Below are 21,856 nucleotides of genomic sequence, written 5' to 3' on the forward strand. Positions count from 1 at the left end.
GAGCCCTTGATTTTTTCACTGTGCACCTTTTAACTGATACTTCTTATTACAGGGTAGTCTGGGGATGCCTGGTTCACCTGGCTCTGTTGGAAAGCTAGGTGCAAGAGGACCAAAGGTAAAGATTTTCGAAGTATCTAATTGCAGCAATCTGACGGTGTCATTCATTCAAGACTCTGACCAAAGAAGCATGGACTAACAGCTAGCTCCATGCTGTGAAACACGTGCAGAATGTTACGTTTTAAAGATATTTTTGGCTTGTATGGCAAGACAAGTTATGTGCTTAGGGTAATCTTACGTGTATCAGAACTATGCTATAAGAAGTTTTTAGTGTTGCCATGACCACTGTTGTAATTGCTCTTGTGATGATGGTTCTGAATAGGACCTTTTCTCACAAAATGGTGCAGAAATAAGGCAATGCTGACACTTGAGTTTGTTTTATGATTCCTAGAGTCTGTCCAGTACATTGAAAATACTCACCAGTGAATCATAGAATGTCTCATCTTGAAAGGGATCCACGAGGATCATCAAATCCAACTCTCTGCTTCTTTCAGCACTACCTAAAACTAAACCAAAATGAGTATCAATCAGATGCTGCTTGAAGTCTGACAGGCTTTCTGCTGTGTCCACTTTTCTGGGGAGCCTGTTCCAGTGACCAACACTGGATCAGGTGACTTCACCCCTAGGTGAAAAACTTTTTCCTAACGTCCAATGTGACCTTCTCAGTTCAAAGAAGCACAGCTGCTGATTTTAACCTTGTTTTTCTAAAGATGCCAAACCAGTCCAAGGAACCTTGACTGTTATGATGTCTATTTTGGAGGAATGCACATGCTGAGAAGAACTGAATAAACATGAAGTCAAACAGAAAGGCTTATGCTAAAAGGTTGTTCACATTAGAGTTCTCTTATTTATAATAAATTTTATCCTTACTTCCCTTTCATTTATGTGTGTTGATATGCGAGATTTTATTTAATAAAAATAACTTAATTTAGGTGCTGTTGCATCTTTGAATCTAAAAATGACAAATAATACCACCCAGCTAAGCCTTTCTGTGTCTTTGAACGGTTGTAACCTTTAGTGACAGAGAGGTATCAGAAGGTCAAAGTGCTGTCATGAAAAAAGTCACTGTGTGAAAACATGTATTAAAACTGTGACAAAGATTGGGAAAATATATGGGAATTTCCATCATATGTTCCATTTGGGCAGTCTGATTTTGTGCTGTTTAATATTAGGGGGATTTTTAAGAAGAATATTCAGTTAGAAAGTGAAAACAAAAATGGAACTAAAGAAAAGAAACACTGCAAGATGGCTAAGAGCACAGAGCAGACAGCCTGCATGAGAAATATAATTTGCTATCAATAGGTGCTTCAGGCTGGTAAAATTCCAGAATATGTTCTGCTACCATTAATATAATTTTTTCCAAACCCCACCTTCTTTTTTCACTTGTAATTCTTTATTACAGTGGGAGTTTTATTGAACAACACCTTTGGGGTTTAGCTGCATGAGTGCTCAGCGTATTCTGATTTGCTAAGTCCTTTCCAGTTCTACCACCAGGAACAGTCCATGAAACATGATCTGTAATGGAATGCTTTTGCCCAGCATCAAGTAGTCTATAAAATGTATAGTCAGACTTCAGTTTAGCAGACAGGTTTGCCTTTCAGAAAGAAGAATTCTCCTGAATGAGGCAAACTAATGGTTTTGTGTTTCAATTATAACAGGGGGAACCTGGTGACCCTGGAGAAAAGGGCTTAGCTGGACTACCTGGACAGAGAGGCATTCCTGTGAGTCTTTCTGCCCGAATTCTGGACCCCTATATTTTAGTACCTATCCATCTGAATGAGTAATTTCCATTCCCTTCTATTTTCTGTATTTGATACAATTAAAATTATTTCACCTTTGGTTCTCAGTTTCCTTATGGACACCAGATTTCTTGTGGGCTAGAGAGAATATCTTTCCCCTCAAATTCTCTAGAAGAGAGAAAGTATAATAAAGGTTGGGCACACAGTGGAAAGGAAATGTGACCTCTATCCTTGTTTTCCCTCTACAGTTTTTGCCATCGTTTGCTAGTGTTTTTAGATTGTATTTTGATAGCTTGTCCAAATTCATCAGTCTTAACAGCTTGGGCACTTCATTGTAATGGGACGTCTTTATGCCAAAATGAAATTGGGTATAAACCTAATCTTCTGTTAAAAGCTAAGTCATAGTTTATTTAACCTACACAGGGCACGGATGGCAGAGATGCCTATGGTCCTGAAGGAAGCAAAGGAGCAAAGGTATGTGCTTCAAGTCCGAGAGTGTCTCAGTCTCCATTATACTGTGTTATCAAACATGACCATCCATATTTGATTAAAAAGAAATGTAAGACAAGCAAAGTACATTTTCAGTGAGAGGCTCAGGATTACCACAATCCTTGTGAGATGTTCTTCCATAGGATATTCTTTTGAGGACCACTCACTCTTACTCTTTCCCTGATGTGTGTATATGTATGTGGAGGATTGTACTTCCAGTACACAGTGCTTTCTTGCCACTTCAGCCTGCCTGACTGAACATTGTTATTGGCAAGTATTGGTGAGACAGTCACTGTGGGCTCTTTTAATTTTTCTTGTTTCAGAGGAGGGATTCCTTAACTACCAAGGTGGGGGTGATACTCTCCAAACATCTTCACTATTTTCATGTGAAATGTTTTTCCTTGTGCTCCTACAGTCAGCAGTAAGATCTGAGGATTAACCTCTGGATTGCTAAGAAATTCTTATCATACCCTACACAGTGCTGAAAAAAAAAGTAATGAAATTACTTCTTCTCTAAAATTGTACAATAATTCAGCTAAAATAAAAAGTATACAGAAAGTATGAGGTCAAAATCATGGCACCAGTGGATCAGTCCATGAGCAAAGTGGTCAGGATGTTGGAAACAGCTGCAGTTCTCCTTTCAAAGAGTTTGTGCAGTTTTGCAACACCAGTCCTTTCTTGCTGCTTGTGAAACAGAAAGGATCCAGTGAATCTCACTGGTAGCCCCATCTGTTTCACTCTCCCTTTCTGTGGGAGAACCAGAGTGATGCAGAAAATATATTAAAGGCTTTCTAAGAGCCTCTCCAAATAGATGAACTCCTTTTTCTTAAATGGCTTTTTGGTAAAATGGCTCTTGATACTTCTTTTCCAATCTTTTTCTTACCTTCTTAGCTCTAACCAATTTTTTTGATGGCAGGGTTTCATAGGTTACTCATATGTTATATGGAAAAGGACAAGGACATATATATGAGTGATGTGAATTCTGTTGTTCAGGGAAGATACACTTCACTTCTGATTGGATTTTGTGAGAGTTCTTGTATTTCTTATGAGTGAACAAAGAATACACTAGAAACTGAAGTAATTGAAAGCAGTTGATTAATTGACTTCTAGTAAGCCAAGAAAATATTGTTTAGTTTGGGTGGTATACAATTTTAAACTACACTCAAACACTGAGTTCTGAATCTGAATTCACATACTACATGGGAATTCCTCTGCATGTTATTAGGAGGCATGGATAAGTTTTGATAAAATACTTACTTGAGAAGTGGAATGTTCTTGAAAATTTAGAAACTGGTGGAAATTCTTAAAATGCTCTTCCTTTAGATGAGCAAGGTATTAATCTAAAATGGTGTCATTTGAGACCAGAGTAGTAGCCATTATTGCTCAGATGAGTTGTAAAGCTGAGAATAATTTTGGAATTGTTTTGGTTTAAATACATCAAACACTAAGCAGATTACAGTTCTAGATTCTTATGAAGTCTTTGTCCTTTCTTTTCATAGGGAGAATCTGGATTCACAGGATATCCTGGTCCAGAGGTATGAATAGATGGGCATGTTTGCTTTGTTTTTTTCTTGTTTTGCATTATTCTTATTTGGAAGAGGTTACCTGTGTTTCTGTCTGTCTTCTCCTTTCCAATAAATTCTGGGTTTCATTTATTTTCAGGGAGAAGAAGGAGATCAGGGCATTCCAGGAGCTGAAGGACCCAAAGGAATTAGGGGTAGAAGAGTAAGAATGATAAATCTGCTCTGTGAGAGTTCTAAAAGTAAAACCCTTACACCCAAAGTGTTTCTTATCAAAAGTTTAAAATAGGTTACCACTCACATCTTTTATAGCCATAATTTGGGCAAGAAATCTTAAGAAAGTGCAGGTATAAATCTTCAGAAGTGTTAGTTGGTAAGGATCCAGCTCAAAGTATCATTACAGTATTTTGTTTTTTTTCTTGATGAAATTTGCATGCAATTATAAAGAATAAAACTTGTATTTCTATTTTTAGGGTAATTCTGGCACACCAGGTTCCTTGGGAGATCCAGGTGACCAAGGGCCATCAGGACCTATGGTAATTTTTTTCTTTAAATAAAAATTTTATTTAAAAAAAATCTCCCTTACATTGCTCTTAAAATTACTGTTAGATTAGTGGAATATCTAATAGTGTTTCACATGGTAAACTATGCTTAATCAGTCTGGCAGCTGCACAGGATTATGTCTTGCCTATGTGTGTGATGTGTGTGCACAGGAGCAGCTGCTGCTGGAAATGGAACTGTAACAATACAATGCTGGCCAGAATGTCTTCCGCTATATTTGGTATTGTCTTTAGGCTGCATGCATATCTAATTAAAAGAACAGAGAATATTAAAATATAGAACTGAATAGATCTGCTGAAAGCCAATGCATTTTTTTTAATTTAAAAAGAAAAGCCATGTAAAATCAAACTTGCAGTTACAGGCACTTATTTAGAGCTTACATTGACTATAACCTGTTAATCCATAATACAAGTAGATGTCTTGATGTACTTTTCCAGTGTCTGTGCTCTGCATTTTATACAACAAAATGTTTTATTATCTAGCTAAGCAAGTGAAAGGATTGTGGATATCAATAGGATTTAGGACTAACCCTTAAGGTAGTTAGGAAAATCCCTGTATGTGTCTATCTTTATCCTGAGACAATTCTGAAAATCAGCTCCATAGTGACCAGAAACAATCCCTACTGTTAATGATTTTCTTGTTAAACTTTCTTAAGCTTACTCTTTCAGTTTAAATGTGGAACATTATTGGTAACATTATCTTTACCTGTATGACACGGCCCAGAGGATGTGTGCAACATCTAACATAAAAATGTTAGAAAACATTTTTTCTCCTTCTCGTTACACTGTGTTGGTTAATGAATGTACCTGTCCAATTTATTCTATGATGCTGGGCACAAGAATGGTTAAGAGTGCCAGCTGGAGTACATTGCCCTCTCTGCTGCTTGGCCACTCATGAAATTTGCAGATAGATCTTGTGAGTTGATGAACCAGAGCTGTAGGCCTTGCCATTCCATGGTCCAAGAAGTATTCAGAGATATTTCAAGTTCAAGATCTCCTCTTCAAGTGAGAGTAGAGTTTGGGATGTGTGGGCTTGGTGGGATTATTGCTGTAGCAGTGCATCAGTGAAATGAAGAAGTGGGAACCCTGTAAGAAGTAGAATAGACAGGAATAAAGGAAGAAGTACAGGTAGTAGGCAGGGCCAGCCAAACCAGGCTTGTTTTACCCATCCTTGGTGATTTGATTGTCTGTATGTGTCAAGTCTGCACTGCTCAGTCGCCACCACTGAGCTGCTGCAAGTAGCATTCTTTAGGACCCAAGCGATTCACAATTAACTCTTGCTGAACAGTCCAAAGAAGAACATGGACCTTCTGGGAAACATAAGAAGAAAAAGCATGGAATGGCAGTAATGGTGCTAGCAGCAAGACAGCAGAGGAGGTGAGGAAGGTAGCTCAGGCAGATGGAGAAATGGAAGCTTAATTGAAAGGGGAAAGAACTAAAATAACAGGGCTGTATTTTGGAGACATAAGGAAGTATATAATTTTGGTAAACTGTATTGTTATGGTAGACAGAGAGTGAGGAAAAGAAGTAGGATGTGGAGTTCAAATTTTTCTGGTGTATCTCACTGCAGCTCTCTGTGAGTAAGGGAAATTTTTCAGTAGTCTTCTTACGCATCTGAAATGCACACATGGTGAATACTAAAGTTCCCGTGAAAATTAGTTATTTTCCCTGTATTTTATTCCTGTTATGAAGATTAAACAATACTTTTATTTTGAGAAAAAATATGCTTGGAGTGCTGTCATTTTTCCACAGCTCCCAAGGAGAAAGTTGAAGAGTAGGCAAAGGTGTCATGATGTGTGTATGGTCTGCAGGATCTTTCAAGGTAGAATTGTGGGGATTGTACTGTGCAAGAGAGGGACAGCTTGTCACACACCAGATGTTGGAAAGTATGTGAAGTGCAAATAACAGAACAATAGCACAGAAACTGCTGTTTTTACAGGAGTCCAATTCTGAATTATACTGTTCCTCAAGGGAACAAGTATTGAACATTTAAAAACCATTAAGGAAAATGGACTGAGAAATAAATCTGACAAGTAGCCTGAAACTCTGAGCAGGTCCATAAAAATCTATTCTGTGAACTTCTGTCTCCTCACAAATTCAAAAATTATTGCTGGGAAACACCGTTTGCCTGCATTTTCTTTGGGCTACAGAGTAATACATGGAAATACATTATCAGGGTCTGATTTTTTGGACCTGTGTTTAATTTGTTTCAGGGTGCCAAGGGGCCAGTGGGCACCATTTTAATGGAAGTAAGTAATCACCTTACAGCTAACTGTACTGCATGGAATTATCTGGTTTTATTTCTATTGATAATCACTGACAGCAATGAGCACAATTAGCTGTTATAAAATAGTATCTTTTCCATGTGCTTGTTAGAGTGTGCAGTGGGTTCTTCCATTCTGCAAGCAAATAAGGAATGAGAAACATTTATGCATGTGGATTAGCACCATGTCCAAACTTTTACAAACTGTTGACAATTAATATTCATTTATCTGTTTCTTCACTCATATCAGTTTACATACCAGCTCATGTTAGGGTTACTTTTTCCACTCTTGTAAAGGAAGGCATTTCTTCAGCAACAGTTATTTTCACTGGGAATGGAAGTGAAGGATTTCTTCAGATTTTACTCCATGTAAAATTAACACTTCTGAGTAAAGGCTTCACTAATCCTTGCATGGATGACTGCCTGCAGGCAGTACTATTGCAGGTGTGTTCTGTGTCCAGAGGGCATCCTCTCCTCTTTCATGGACCTCTCTTTTCCTATGTGAGTCACTATCGGAATGCCCATTGTTTATGGATGTGCCATTGACTAGTGACATCTTAGATCAGTTTATTACACAGAATAAAGAATGGATAGCACTCATTCATAAAGAATGGAATGACTGTATTAATGCTTCAGAACATCATTAAATGTCAACAGAGCATGTCTAAAACAATGTGCCTAGTTTCTGCAGCAAGGGAGGAGAGTCCCTGTACTATCTGTTATAAAAAGGAGCTGGACTGTGTGATTCTGGAATTACTGTAATGAAAGTTATTTTAGGAGCTGGGATACAACCTTCAGCTCAAACCAACAGTAAGATTCCCAGTCTGGAGTGATCTGGGATTTGCCATTAATTCCTTTTTTTTATTTTGAACCTGCAGCCATGTGAACTTGTGAATTTTACCCGAAAAAACTGCCGTAAGTGGGGAACATCTTCTTTTACCTCTGATTTCACCTAGTAACTCTTCATAAATGGAATAGCCTTCACTGGAAACCCTATAAACTGGTAGTTTGTATCTGTGTTCAGTTTGACTGGTAGTTGTTAATTGTGAGGGGGTTTCAGCAGGTGTATGAAACAGACTTATGCTTTTTGCCTTTTTTTCCTATTTATTACAAAATGATAACAAATATCTCTTCCTCATTAAAGATTAAATGAATCTTTGGCATTGTGCCAACACACTTTGGGGCGTTCTCTGAGAAGAGACAGTATTTGTATGCCAGCTGTCCCCCAGATTAGGTATGTTCATTCTCAGATATGTGTGCTCAGCAGAATCCAGGACAATTTTTTAAATTCTTATCCAGTAAGATTGCACTGTTTTGAGTATTTGATTGTAAAAGGAAAATGTGGTCTTGCACTGACAGACTCTGTCAGCTGTCTGAACTTTGAGCTAGGCTCTTCACTGAGAGTGAATATGTCATTATTTTCATGCATATGAGTCCAAAATAATTTAATTGCTCTCCCTCTCTTCCTTCCAGCGTGCTCATCAGGTAAGCCCATTTGATCTCTGTACTTCCATTCTTTGATAGACTTGAAAGAAGAAACTAGCAATGTTTGAGTTGTGGAAAGGTTCTCACATAACTTTTCTGCTTCAATATACAGACACATGTCCAGCTTATCCAACTGAAGTGGTTTTTGCCTTGGATATGTCTGATGACGTTACACCAGCTGCATTTGAAAGAATGAGGAACATTGTTATGTTATTGCTGAAGACCATTAAGATCAGTGAAAGCAATTGCCCAACAGGCGCTCGTGTCTCTATTGTTTCTTTCAATACCAACATGCACTACCTCATTCGATTCTCTGAATTCCAAAAAACCAACTTGCTGCTACAAGCAGTCCAGAGAATTCCACTAGAGAGATCCAGTGGAAAACGAAATATTGGGGCGGCCATGAGATTTGTTGCAAGAAATGTCTTCAAACGTGTTCGTCAGGGTATCCTCACAAGAAAAGTTGCCCTGTTTTTTGCCAATGGTCCATCACAGGATGATGTTGCCATCAGCACAGCTGTGCTTGAGTTGAGTGCCTTGGATATCACTCCAGTGGTTATTGCCTTCAGTGAAGTGCCAAATGTCAGACGTGCCTTCTCTGTAAGTAGACAGCATATTAAAAACTGAGTCAGACACACACTTGATGAGTATCTGCTAGGATTTGAGTGAATCCTGTTCTCAAGCCTAAATTTTACAGGAACTGTCCAATCCCTTATTAGAAAGGGTACATTAAAGGGTACTATTTTAACAAAGTAGCTGTGATTCACTTGACCATAGTGATCACCACCTGACCTTTTTCTGAACATGAATTATTAATTATTTGTGCTTTTAGGGCAAAGCAGAGAATTTGCATAATATGCAATTTTACTTATTTACCTATGCCATTATACTTCTGAAGTTGTGACATATAATACCTATTTAAATAAGAGACTCTGGTCCTAGTTTCTAGAAAAATTAGTAGAAGCCTTCAAGCACATCAGTTTTTTCCAAAAGAAAATTAGATTAGCAAAGCCCCTTTTGAAATCTTTATTGCCATTTGTGCATGAGATAATTATGAAATTTTGGTTTAAAATATGACTTCATCTAAAAAGATAGTAAACAAAAATAAACAGTCCATTTTATAAGGTACAAAAGGAAAGCAATTCTATATTTATTTAAGGTTTCATTATATAGAATGCATGTTCCCTGTCTTTTCAATTTGTTTTAATATCATCTGTGCTCAGTTTTAAGTTTTTCAAAATAAAATTCTTTCCTTTGCTGTTTCCTCAAAATTGTCCTTTTAAAAGGAAATATGTTTACTTGTACATGATAAAAAGTGCAAAACTTGGAGTCTGAGTTCTGATCTAGCAACATCTAAGTCAATCCTTTATTATTTTTACTATATTTATTCTCATGCAGCCTCATATTTATTATTTGATTAATGTATTTTTCTGGCTGAATGATAATGTAGCAGAATAAAAAATTTCTGCTGACATATGAGAAGGAAACTTATGTTTTATTGCCTGGGTTGTTCCACAGGATGAGCAGGAGCAAGAATCAGTATATTCTTTACTTAGTATAAGCAGATTACAACTGTGACTGCATATGATGACATCTGATGACTTTGCATAAATCAGTCTTCAGAGTAGAAAAGTTTAAAAAAACTGCTTGTCAGGGGGAAACGCAAAAAATTCACTGCCCAGCACTCCTTCAAGTTTACAGTGATGGCAAGGCAACCAGCCTCACCACCACCTACAAGTAAATACAAATGCCCTTTCCCTTTCAGATGAACTTCTGCCCTTGCAGTTGAAAGATGGTGTAATCTTTATGATCCTTCAAGTCTGTAGCAACAGATACTTACTGGCTTTGCTTTAGGAGCTTCAGTTTAGAGACCACACACAGTCATTGCCAGTCTAATTCCTTTGAAGAGTTCTATCTGTAACATGCTTTACAGATGTTAATCAAAAATTAATTGTGTGGTGTATAACCCACAAAGCCAAAGTTTAATGCAAAGAAGTAATTATTTCTTTGCTTACCATTATAGCTTATTAATATATGTTCATTTCCTGTAATACTGGGATATTTTAGAGCCGTTTTTATTTATCCTAGTCCACAAGGAAATGCTCTTCTATTGGATCACATCTGGATGGGGTTGGGTGATGGTCAGTGAAATTGTAGAATGTTGGAGTATCTTCAGAGTCCCTCAAGCATTTCTGTGGTCAAATCTTCCAATGTGAAAGATAGTCTTTCTTCAGATGATCTCAGGAAACACATAGGTTGCTCTCATGCTAAAACTTTCTAATGTTAGAATTTTCCCTCCAAGAAATTATCTTCGCTCTTTGACCCAGAAAAAGCTGAGATATCCTACCCTTTTCTCTGTAGAAAAATATCACTCTATTAAGAAAAGAAAAAAGTGATACTCCTTTCCTTGCAGAAAAAAAAATAGAAAAGAGAATGTCTTTATATATTTTGCCTGTCTTCTTAATGTTGCTTTTGTATCTGCTTTAAAACACAGATTGATGACACAAGAAGATTTCAAGTATTTGTTTGGGAAACACAACAAGATGAAAATTTGGAGGCCATCACATATTGTACACTTTGCTTTGGTAAGACATTTTACAAATTGTCTGTTGTATTGGTCTATTTACCATTTCAATAACAAATTCTTATGGCTTTCTTTTTGCAATGTGGTGGTGGGGAATTTTTATGGTACCCTTTAAACACATCTGCTTAAATATAAAAAAAAATATTAATGAAAAATGCACTGGTCAGAATCCTACTGCCATAAATGGTACTAGAAGGAGTTAGCAGAGATGTGTTAAGAACTGTATGAGTGGTTGCACGGAGCAGCTCAGCCCAGCTCTGTGGCCCACAGGGATGTCTGTGTGTTCCCATTCCAGGATGGCTACAAGACAGTGCTGTGCCTCTTTCTTATCATCTCCACCAGAAACTTCACTCCTTTACAGTGGAAACTTTACTCCTTTTCCTGTGTCTAACATTCCAGCTAGTTGAACCCTTCTGCTACTGGGCCTTCTTGCCCTCTGTGACAGATCATTTTGTGGTTACAGAATACCACTGCTGAGGAGTTACAATTTTAACTTCCTCTTCAGTGGATGTTAAGAATTAGAATCTCAAAATCACAAAAGCTGTTTAATTAATTTCTGTCTCAGTCATGTGAAATGAGTTATTGTGTTTAGCATTTCCTTTTTAACAGAAATGCACCAAAATTAGCGATATGATTTTGGGAAACCAGGCTCATTTGCTGTAAGCTCTACACTGTGAGAGGAGGAGAAGCAACTAAATGATAATATGTCAAAATGTTGAACAATGATCTGAGATCAAAAAATAGAGTTTGATTCTGTGTCCTTTACAATGTTTAGATTTCAACAGAAGAAAATTTCTCCAGGGGACTGTTACCTATGAAATTTTACCTTATGAATGCTTTTCTGCTCTCATGCATGAATAATTTCCCATGGTATCTCAAAATCTTCTTCAGCAAGACGCATCTGTTGTTCCTTACTAGAACAAAAACATTTCAAGCTCCTGTTACAAATGGAAGTAGGGGTTTAGAAAAATCCATGCCTTTTGCCCAGGCCTCTGGCAACAGGCAGTAGCTTTATTGGCCAGCACCCCAAAACCCACTCTCATTCATGAGTTCTTTAATAATGGCTGACTTGGTCTATTATAGAATGAATTATATATTTAATAGACAGAAAACTAACAGACATAAGACTTAAACTAATACTACACAGGAATAAGGACAAAAAGAAACTACTAGTAGATATATACAGTGCGAGGTTAAAGGTACCTATTAATGTTAGAGCTAGTGAAGAAATAATATGACTTAGGACTCAATGTATCTTACAATCCAATTGTTGGTGGGACACACACATCGAAATCCTTTCCTTCAATCCCCAGAGAAGTAAACACAGAACCTGCATTCAGGCTCCAGGGAGAAGTCTCCCATACTTTCAGGTGTATGTGTAGAAGGCTTCTGCCTCTGTGATAACTTGTGTGTCTTTTATAGTTTGTAAAACAGTGTCTCTCAGTTAAGAATATTTCCTTTGTCTCTTCCCACATCTGCTCTCCAGACTAATATGTTGATTCTTAGCTGAGGCCTGAGCTTTTTTGGTGCCAGAGATAACCCCTTGCTGAGCCTTTCATCCCCTAGGTTATCTTTATGTACCAACTATCTGTGGTAGAGAGGAGGGGGAAGTAGACATCCTGCCACAGCTCCCAAATTGATTGCGTTTTTCTTTTTGTTTTTTGTTTGTTTGTTGGGTTTTTTGGTTTTTGTTTTGGGGGGGTTTTTGTTTGTTTTTTTGGGGGGGGTTGTTTTCTTTTGTTTTTTGTTGTTTGTGGGGTTTTTTTAGATCAACGTTTAGGAAAAATTTTAAAATATTTTGTAGTTGGTTGATCCTGTCTGGATGCTAGACACCCATCAAAGCCTCTCTATCACTCCCCTGCACTGTTAGACCGGGGATAGAAAATACAATGAAGGATTGATGAGTTGAGATAAGGACAGAGAAAGATCACTCATCAAATACTGCCATGGGCAAAACAAACTCGAATTAGAAATATTAATTGAATTTATTACTAACCAAATCAGAGCAGGATGACAAAAAGTAGAATTAGACCTTAAAACCACCTTCACCCCACCACTCTCTCCTTCTCAGCTCTAGCTTCCTACCAGTGGCACACAGAGGTGGGGAATGGAGGTTATGGTCATTTCATCACATCATTGTTTCTCCCACTGCTCAGGGAGAGCATGGGGTCCCTCCCATGGGAGATAGCTCTTCGTGAACTTCTCCAGTGGGAGTCCATCCCACAAGTAACAGTTCTCTGCAAACTGGTGCAATGTGAGTTCATCCCATGGGCAACAGTCCTCTCCAAAATGCTGCATCATGGGTCACTCTTCCATGGGGTATGGTCCTTCATTCACAGGGTCACAAGTCTTACCAGAAAACCTGCTCCAGCATGGGCTCCTCTCCCCATGGGTCTGTAGATCCCTGCCAGGAGCCTACTCCAGCATGGGCCTCCCACAGGTTCACAGCCTCCTCTCAGGTGTCCACCTGCTCTAGCACTGGGCTCATCCACAAGCTGCAAGTAGATCACTGCATCCCCATGGATCTCTAAGGGCTGCAGGGACACAGCTGCCTCACCATGGTCTTCACCACAGGCCACAGGGGTATCTCTGCTCCAGTACTTGGAGCACCTCCTCCCCTCCTTCTCCACTAACCTTAGTGTCTGCATAGCTGTTTCTCTCACATATTTTCACTCTGCTTTTCTCTGATCACAGCTAAATATGCACAATAACTTTTTTTTTCTTCTTCTTCTTAAATATGTTATCACAGAGGCATGTCCTCCATTTGTAAATGGCTTGGCCAGTGGCATGTCTCTCTTGGAGCCATCTGACATTGGCTCTGCTGGACATGGAGGAAGCTTCCATCAGCTTTTTACAAAAGCCACCCCTGTAGTGCTCCCTGCTACCAAAACCTGGCCATGCAAACCTAATACAGATCTACAGGACTATGTGAATTTTTTATAAATCATCGCTTTTGTTGTATTAATAAATAGTTCACTGCCTATTGGCTCTTCCCCTCTAGATAAATGCAATCCAAGAACCAACTGTGAAGTGCCTTCTTCTCCCCTGGTTCAGATGGATATGGATATAACTTACATCATGGAGAGCTCTCGCAGCATTAGTAGTGAAGAGTTCCAGAGAGCCAAAGACTTTGTGACCAACATGTTGGATCAGTTTGTCATTTCCTCACAGCCAAATGAATCATATGGAGGCATCAGAGTGGCACTGGTGCAGCAGGCTCCCAGGGGCTTCCTGCCTGACAGAAACCAGACACCTGTGGCCTTGGAGTTTGACCTAGTCACATACAGCAATAAAGATTTGATGAAGAAACACATCCAAGAGTCTGTTCACCAGCTGGAAGGGCCATCAGCCATTGCTTCTGCTCTACAGTGGACAGTCGAAAATGTATTCTTTAAAGCTCCCAGACAAAGAAAACACAGGGTCATATTTACAATACTCGGAAGCAAAACAAGCACGTGGGACAGAGAAAGGCTGAGAGAGATTTCACTCGGAGCCAAGTGCCAAGGATTCACCTTGTTCACTCTGGCACTTGGCAGCGATGTGAGTGACAATGAGCTGATGGAGCTTTCCAGCTCCCCCACAGACCAGCACTCACTGACACTGGGCAGGATTTCCACACCGGAGATGGAGTATGCTCAGAGGTTTAGCCGGGCATTCCTAAATCTTCTACAACGTAAGTATCACACAGCTGCATTTGTTTCAGTTATGGAAAGAAAAACAAAATGCTGTGTAGAAAAGCGTAATCAGTATATATGTGCTATCATTCAGTCCTGGTCATAACTTTGCTGCTAATCTTTCAGATGCAGGACATCAATAAAAGTGCCTGTAATGACAGAACAGCATTCTATTCTAAAGTAGTCTTTTTCCCTTAAGCTTTTATTTAATGTGTGGCTTTGTGTACTGCACTTTCACTAAAGATAGACCATTCTTCAGCTAAGAGAACACCATCATATTCCTGATTTAGGCCCACATTTCTCCTCAGATCGTTGGTAAGTCCAGATCTACTGATCAGCTGCTTATGCCTGTTTAGGCTTTGGGGCAGGTGCAAGATAAATATTTTGCACATTTGATCTTAACCTCTCTACAAAAAAGAGAGAGGACATACTTTTCAAGACACATTCATGCAGCCTAGCTGGTCTTAGATGTTTTGACATGGAAACAAGAGAATATCAAAAAGGAAATTGCCACTTATTTAAAATCCTCACCAGAAGCATATGCTTGGAGTGGTCAAAGTTTCTATAGGAGAAATAGTGTATTAAAGAGCAAGACAAAAGTATAAAAGATTGGTTCAGGAGTTAGTCTCATCTATCTGATCTCTATAATAGTTTTCAGTTTTCTGGGCATAGTGTCAGTCACTCTGGACATAGAATGTTACTTACTGAAAGATGCAAACTCCAGTTCACAAAAACAGCCATGTAGTGTTTTTAATTAACCATACTGGGGTTTCAAGGACTTTAAAACTCACCCTGCTACCTGTGCTTTCTCACAGAAGAAATGAACAATTATCCTTCACCTGAACTTCAAGAAGAGTGTGAAAACTTAGACAGGGGAGACATACAACAGGAAGCATCCATGACTGAAAGGTTGGATGTTGCCTATTTAACTTTTTGAATGCATACCTCTGAATGTAAGCTTTATCCCTTTGAGTTAGTTGTTACATTCAAAGTAGTTATAACAGAAACGGGATTGGGGTGAAAAGATCTTTTCATGTTTTTCAGAAGGAATGAAACAGATGCATTTTCTAAGGTCATATTGGTGCTTAAATATTTTTCCCCCCTCTCTCTGGAAGGATACCTTTTCCTGGAATGCCTAAAAGGGGTTCCCGTCAAGTTTTAGAAGACATGGAAAAAAATGAAAGTAGAGTCATGAAGAGTATGAAAGAGACTGCCAAAGAACCTGTCTACACAATGCCAGAAATGAGAGATGATTATGGGGAGAATGAGTATTTCACAGAGGAAAATGATAAAAGCGAAATGCCTCAAGAGTGTGGAAAAGCTCAGGAGAAGAACAAGAAAAACTTAGAGACAACAGCAGAAACTAGAGGTGCCTGTAATAATTATGGTATGATTCTAGAATATGAAAATCTTTTTTAATTCAGTAAAAAGACTAAACTGTGAAGGACTCAATCGAATATTTTTACAAGATGAAGAATTTCCATTTGCATTTTTCCAAAGCTTTTAGTCACCATATGTTAGTATTCAGTCCAAACCTATATAGTAAAGACTGAACTACAGGTGTCATTATAACTTCGCTTTTGATTTATAACTTATTGTAATAATATCATATAAAGTTCTAATCTTCTTTACTAAAATATTTGATCATTTTAAAATCCCCAAGTTGCACTCTAATTAGTGAGTTACTCCTGCTGCTAATTTAGCTCAACATGGAAGAACTAAATATATCTGCTACAGTCTGTTCCTGTAGGAAGAACAGGATCCATCAGCAGGGGCATCAAAAGATATATTCTTCATATATTCTTTTTAAGTGCTTCCTAATGATACATTTTGCACTGCAGATTTGCCACTAGATATAGGTATGAGAAGGTGATTATGAAATTATTTGTCACCAATGTTCTTGTAAACTACAAAGTATTTTTATTGGTTAAACTACAGTTAGAGAGAAAATATGTGAAAATAAATTTAAAAGTGTCTGCATAGTTTTGGGTGTGGTAGCTCATTTCTAGAGCTGTTATCCCTTTGTTTTTCATCCCTCTCCACTCAAGAATGGTTCTGGAAATATCTGGTAGCCTCATTCAGGATGAGAGAGTATCAGTAACAGCAAGATATGTTACTGTTTATACTTTATAAATAAAATCCTGTGCTGTAATTAGTGACCCATCAGTTTACCTCTAAAAACATGTAGCCCAGTTCCAGAGCTTGCCTTTTGAGAGATGTGTTTTGTGCTCATCTCTTGCTTGATATTTTTGCTTTTCAGTTGATAAGGAGAAGGTTATGTAATTTTAAATCTTTAAGCTGTATCATTATATTTCTTTATTTCTCAGGTCTTCCTCTTTAATATTGTACTGACACCAAAGTGTAGAGCTCCCTTTCTGTCTTCTTTTGAGTAACTCTGAAATTACATTGGTGAAAGATGGTTAGATCTGTTCTTACCAAATACCAGATTGCTACTAAGTATGCTTCTCTCACCTACTTTGCTAATTTATGCAATTTAAATCTGTAATACTCTTGGATTTGGCTAAAAGACTACCATGGATAGTTTAACAACCTATGTATATTAATTTATGAAACTTTGTTGATGGATACCAGTATAAGAAGTTGGAATAAAGAAGAGGGGAATTATTAGAAAGTTTATTCTCCTAATCCCTATGGACCAGGTATAGTTATTTTACAATCATTTTAATAAAAATTTAATCCTGGACAATTAAACAACTTTTAGCAGTCCTTCTGTTTAGGGCAGTGAAAATCTAGTTGTTTCAGACATTCTTTCTGGGTAAAGCAATCATAAAAAGAGGGTTTTCGCACTGGCACTGTGGGGTTTGAGATGAATACTTAGTGTAAGACCTTGAACACTGGCTACTCCTTTTGTCTGACAGTTTGCACTGAATGTTATTTTTCCCTGAATTTATCATTCTGAGAAGGGTGGATTTTTCTTTCATTAAATCTGTCTCTTATTTCCCTTTTCCAGATGCATGTGACCTTGTTCAAGATAGTGGAGAATGTCAGAATTACATTTTGAAGTGGTACTACGACAAAGAGCAGAAAATATGTGGTCAGTTCTGGTATGGGGGCTGTGGAGGCAATAAAAATAGATTTGAAACACAAGAAGAATGTGGATTCTTGTGTATAGAGTCCTCCTAGTGCAGAGACACTTAAATTGCTTTACCTCTTCAGTTAGACTATTGGGTTGATGTGGAAAAGCATTCAAAGAGGAAGCTTTACATACCCACTTGGCTCCCATATTTCAGTTGAAAGAAATATTTAATTATAAAGTTATTATCTGGTGATGTAATTGAAAAAATAAAATCTAGGTTATTTCTCCATTGATCTAACATGTTGAGTATTGAGAAACTCTCATTAGCTAACGGTGCATTGTTTAAAAGGCATAAAAGTATTGAAACTTGACTTCCTTCCATAGATACCAAAATGTGCACTTTCTGAATATACTGCATAAAACAAAGCAGTGTCTCAGAGATTTACATGAAATAATATCAGATGCAAGACACTGACATCAAAATGTTTTGATGTGTTTGCTTACATTTATCCCATTTATCCTGCTTATAGAAAATACCAGAAAGCATTTAGATCTCAAATGACAGAATTCCAATAACTTAATACACTTAAAGGATTTAAAAAAATTATTGCCATAGCATCATTCTTGGCTTCTTTTTTTTTTCCTGAATAATCCATCATGTGAATAAAATCAATCATTCTCAAATGTTTTACTTCTGCTGTTCATTCTTGAAACAGGTGGAAATGTATTCTCATGGTGTGGCTTCCCATTGGTAAATAAGCATTGGCCCCCCTTCCTTGCTACCAGATGTTAGGCAAGTGCTTTTATTTTAGAACATTAGATTTTCATGGTTGCTCTTGAGTGAAAGAAAAAATCCTGAGGACATCTGATTGAAGATAGTAAATGCAGTGCCCTGCAGAAGGGTAGGATTTACCTGAACTTTCATACTCTGATGACTTACCCAAATTCTGTTGTTGCCTATTTTATGGCTGTAGAAGTCACAGTGCATTTAACTTTGTCACCACAGGCCATTTTGCAGAGGTGGCTGTACTTACCTGGCCTTTTGTTCTTCTCTGGATTCACTTACAAGGTACAAGACTAGATCTAGCAGCATCTTTCTATATGCTCCCTTGGGAAAAAAAAAAAGAAAAAAGATTAAACTGGAAGAAAAGCTGTAAAAATTATGCAGAAAATGTTTCTTACTGAAGAAATAAAGTGAAATAATGACATATATTCTATGCATGAAGATGCATGCCACTGGATATGAAACAATATGTGCCAGCTTTCCTTAAATAAAATTTTAAATTTCCATTTGAAAATACAGGCTTTGCTCTGATTCAGAGGAATCACATGCACAACATTGAGGCCTTCCTAGCAGAATGGAAGGGCTGGTTAAAATACTGACTCTATGGTAAAAAGTTCTTGTCCACTTGTAGAAGAAATTAGCAAGGAATTCTATGAATGAAGTAATTCTGGTGCTACTGCTTAGTGCCGCTGGACCAGACATGCTGAACTTCCATATGAACTGCAGTCAAAAGCAGCCAAGTACTCTGCCACAATTGACCCTGCTATTGTTTTCTCTCAGTCCCTTTGGTGGCAGAGTGCAGGGCACACTTTGCTTCCATTTGGAGGGATGACTGTATACTTGAAATCAACTGCTCCAGGTGTGGAAACAAAGCCCTACTGCCATGGATCTATCCAGACTGCACTGGAATAGGGTGAAGCTCCAGAACACCTACAGTAGTACATAGATGATACCATTGTGTAGGGCAATACAGCAAAAAGAGTTTTTGAGAAAGGAAAGGAAATAGTCCAAATCCTTTTGAAAGCCAGTTTTGCCATAAAACAAAATAGAGTGAAGGGACCTGCACAGGAGATCCAGATTTTTAGGTTCTTCTCCTGGCATCCTGATTACCCATGTTGTATTGGATGTTCTAAGGGAGGCTTTCCTCTGCACATCATGCAACTAATGCTACATGGAGTAAGTGGGTCACACTGATCACATAATGAGTTCAAATAAGAAACCCCAGTCATCCAGGAATCTTGGAAGTCATCATGGGCTGGCCGGAAGGCAAAGATTTCGTAGCATCACCTGAGGAGGAATTAGCACATGCTGATAATGCCCCACTATATAATAAATTAGCAGAATGCAAGAAGCAATAGGCCTTGTTTACTGCTGGATCCTACCACCCTGTGGGAAGGCATCAGATATGGAAAGCCATTGTATGGAGTCCCCTACTACAAGCCACAGAAACTACTGAAGGAGATGGTGAATTGAGTCAATTTACAGAGCTCAAAGCCATCCAGCTGGCTTTAGATGCTTTTGAATAGGAAAAGTGCTCAATGCTTTATACTGATTTCTGGATGCTAGCAAGTGCCCTGTCGGCCTGGCTGCAGAAATGGAAGCAGAATAACTGGCACCATAGGGCCAAGCCCATCTGGGTTGCCACACTGTGGTAAAATATTGCAGCCTGTGGAGAATCTGATTATGCAGGTGCGTCATGTAGATGCTCATGTACCTAAAAGTCAGGCCAGTGAAGTATATAAGAATAACCAGCAGCTGCCAAGCTGAAATGGCTCAGGTGGATTTGGATTGACAACGTAAATGTGAATTATTACTATGTCAGTGGGTCCATGACACCTCAGGACACCAAGGAAAAGATGCAGCATATAGCTGGGCTCATGACTGAGGAGTGGACTTAACCATAGACATTATCCACGGATGTGAAAAATGCACTGCAATTAAGCAAGCCTGGCTTTTAAAACCTCTCTAGTACAGAGGACAATGACTGAAATAGAAGTATGAGGACATGTGGCAGATTGACTGTATTACACTCCTGCAAACCTGTGACAGCAAGAGTCATATCCTTAAAATGGTGGCAGCAACCATCAGATGGCTGGAAACACCCTGTGCCCTACACCACTGCCCCTCCTGGGCCTTGAAAAGCAAGTCTTATGGGACAGAGTACTCCAGAAAGAAATTAATCATTGGAACTCATTTCCTAAACAATCTTGTAGACATTTGAGCCAAAGAACATGGCATTTGAGTGGGTGTATCACATTCCCTATCATGCACCAGCCTCTGGAAAAATAAAACAATGTAATGGACTGTTAAAGACTGCACTGAGAGCAATGGGTGATGGGATCTTCAAATACTGGAATTTAGCATTTAGTGAAGGCCACCTGGCAAGAGAACATTAGGGAATCTGCCAACTAGACTGGCCCTGACCAGTCAAAAATTTACATACTGTAGAAGGGGATAGAATTCCTGTAGTGCAAATAAAAATGTGCTGAGGAAAACTGTCTGGGTTATTCTTATCTCAGGCAGAGACAAACCCATTCTACACTAGTCCCAGCAGCTAAAAAGGATTGCCATGGTTTAACCCCAGCCAGCAACTAAGCCCTACACAGCCAAGAAGAGAATTGGGAATGTAAAAGGGAGAAAACTCAAGGGTTGGGACAAAGATTAATAGATAAAGTAAAAGCCATGCATGTGAGGAAAGCAAAACAAGGAATTCATTCACCATTTCCCATGGGCAGACAGTTCAGCCATCCTAAGGAAGACAGAGCTACCTCATGTGTAATAGTTACTTGGGAAGATAAATGACATCATTGTGAACACCTCCCATTTTGTTCTTCCCCAGCTTTAGATGCTGAGCATATTGCCATGTGGTGTAGAATATCCCTTCAATCAGCAGGGGTTGGCTGTCGCAGCTGGGTCCCCTCCCAGCTTGTTGTGCATCTCCAGCTTTCTCGATGGCACGGCAGGGTGAGAGGCCTTGACTCTGTGCAAGCACTGCTCTGCAACACTATTTTCATCACAAACACCAAACTGCTATTGTGAAGAAACATCAAAGCAACAAATATCAGAACATTTTCCACCCCTAGAGGTGGTGGGTTGACCATATCTGGATACCAGGTGACCACCAAACCACTCTTCATACTCTTTCCCTGTTCTGGTATGGGGTCCTCCCACAGAGTGCAGTCCTTTGGGAAGAGGCTACGCCAGCATAGAACCCGAACAGAGTCACCAGTCCTGCCAGCAAATCTACTCCAACATCTTCTCTCCAAGGAACCAGCTTTATAGACATTCATATTTTTGGTCTATTTCTAGACCAAATAGATTCTCTGTGCCCTTCTGCCCCTCTGTGCCCTATATAAAACTGTACTTCTGTAGATAGATTATGTTATAGTTGTCATCAGCCATTCTTGCCTGTCTCACCTCTTCCTGTCAACTAGGACAAAGCTCTGAGCAAATCTTGAGTTATTGTGGAAATCTGGTAGCAGTCTTTGATAGAGTTTTGTAAAGGCTGATCATTTCATGCCTGGATAGTCACAGTCCAGATCTCTATCAGGTCTGTCAGGAAGGAATAGGTCTGAAGGAACTGTCCAAGTGCCTGAAAGGGTTTTTAATGTTGTATCAGGCTGTCCATCAATGACAAATCTGAGAGTTTTTGTGAGCTGAGAAA

At 38.7% G+C, this 21,856-nt stretch overlaps 1 protein-coding gene across 1 annotated transcript in view; it reads left to right on the forward strand.

Moving 5' to 3' along the window:
* The window catches only part of COL6A6 (collagen type VI alpha 6 chain), a 65,525-nt gene extending 46,916 nt beyond the window's left edge, over nt 1–18,609 (forward strand). Inside the window, exons 18-30 of the mRNA XM_088160693.1 lie at nt 53–115; nt 1,716–1,778; nt 2,220–2,270; nt 3,785–3,820; nt 3,948–4,010; nt 4,279–4,341; nt 7,507–7,543; nt 8,226–8,713; nt 10,608–10,698; nt 13,699–14,370; nt 15,187–15,280; nt 15,487–15,758; nt 17,343–18,609. Coding sequence (XP_088016819.1) covers nt 53–115; nt 1,716–1,778; nt 2,220–2,270; nt 3,785–3,820; nt 3,948–4,010; nt 4,279–4,341; nt 7,507–7,543; nt 8,226–8,713; nt 10,608–10,698; nt 13,699–14,370; nt 15,187–15,280; nt 15,487–15,758; nt 17,343–17,515 — 2,166 coding nt within the window. The 3' untranslated portion in view covers nt 17,516–18,609. The remainder of the gene's footprint in view (nt 1–52; nt 116–1,715; nt 1,779–2,219; nt 2,271–3,784; nt 3,821–3,947; nt 4,011–4,278; nt 4,342–7,506; nt 7,544–8,225; nt 8,714–10,607; nt 10,699–13,698; nt 14,371–15,186; nt 15,281–15,486; nt 15,759–17,342) is intronic.
* The last annotated feature ends 3,247 nt before the right edge of the window (nt 18,610–21,856 follow it).

Source organism: Sturnus vulgaris, chromosome 1 (genome assembly GCF_052056855.1).
Source record: "Sturnus vulgaris isolate bStuVul1 chromosome 1, bStuVul1.hap1, whole genome shotgun sequence".
Taxonomy (NCBI): Eukaryota; Metazoa; Chordata; class Aves; order Passeriformes; family Sturnidae; genus Sturnus; species Sturnus vulgaris.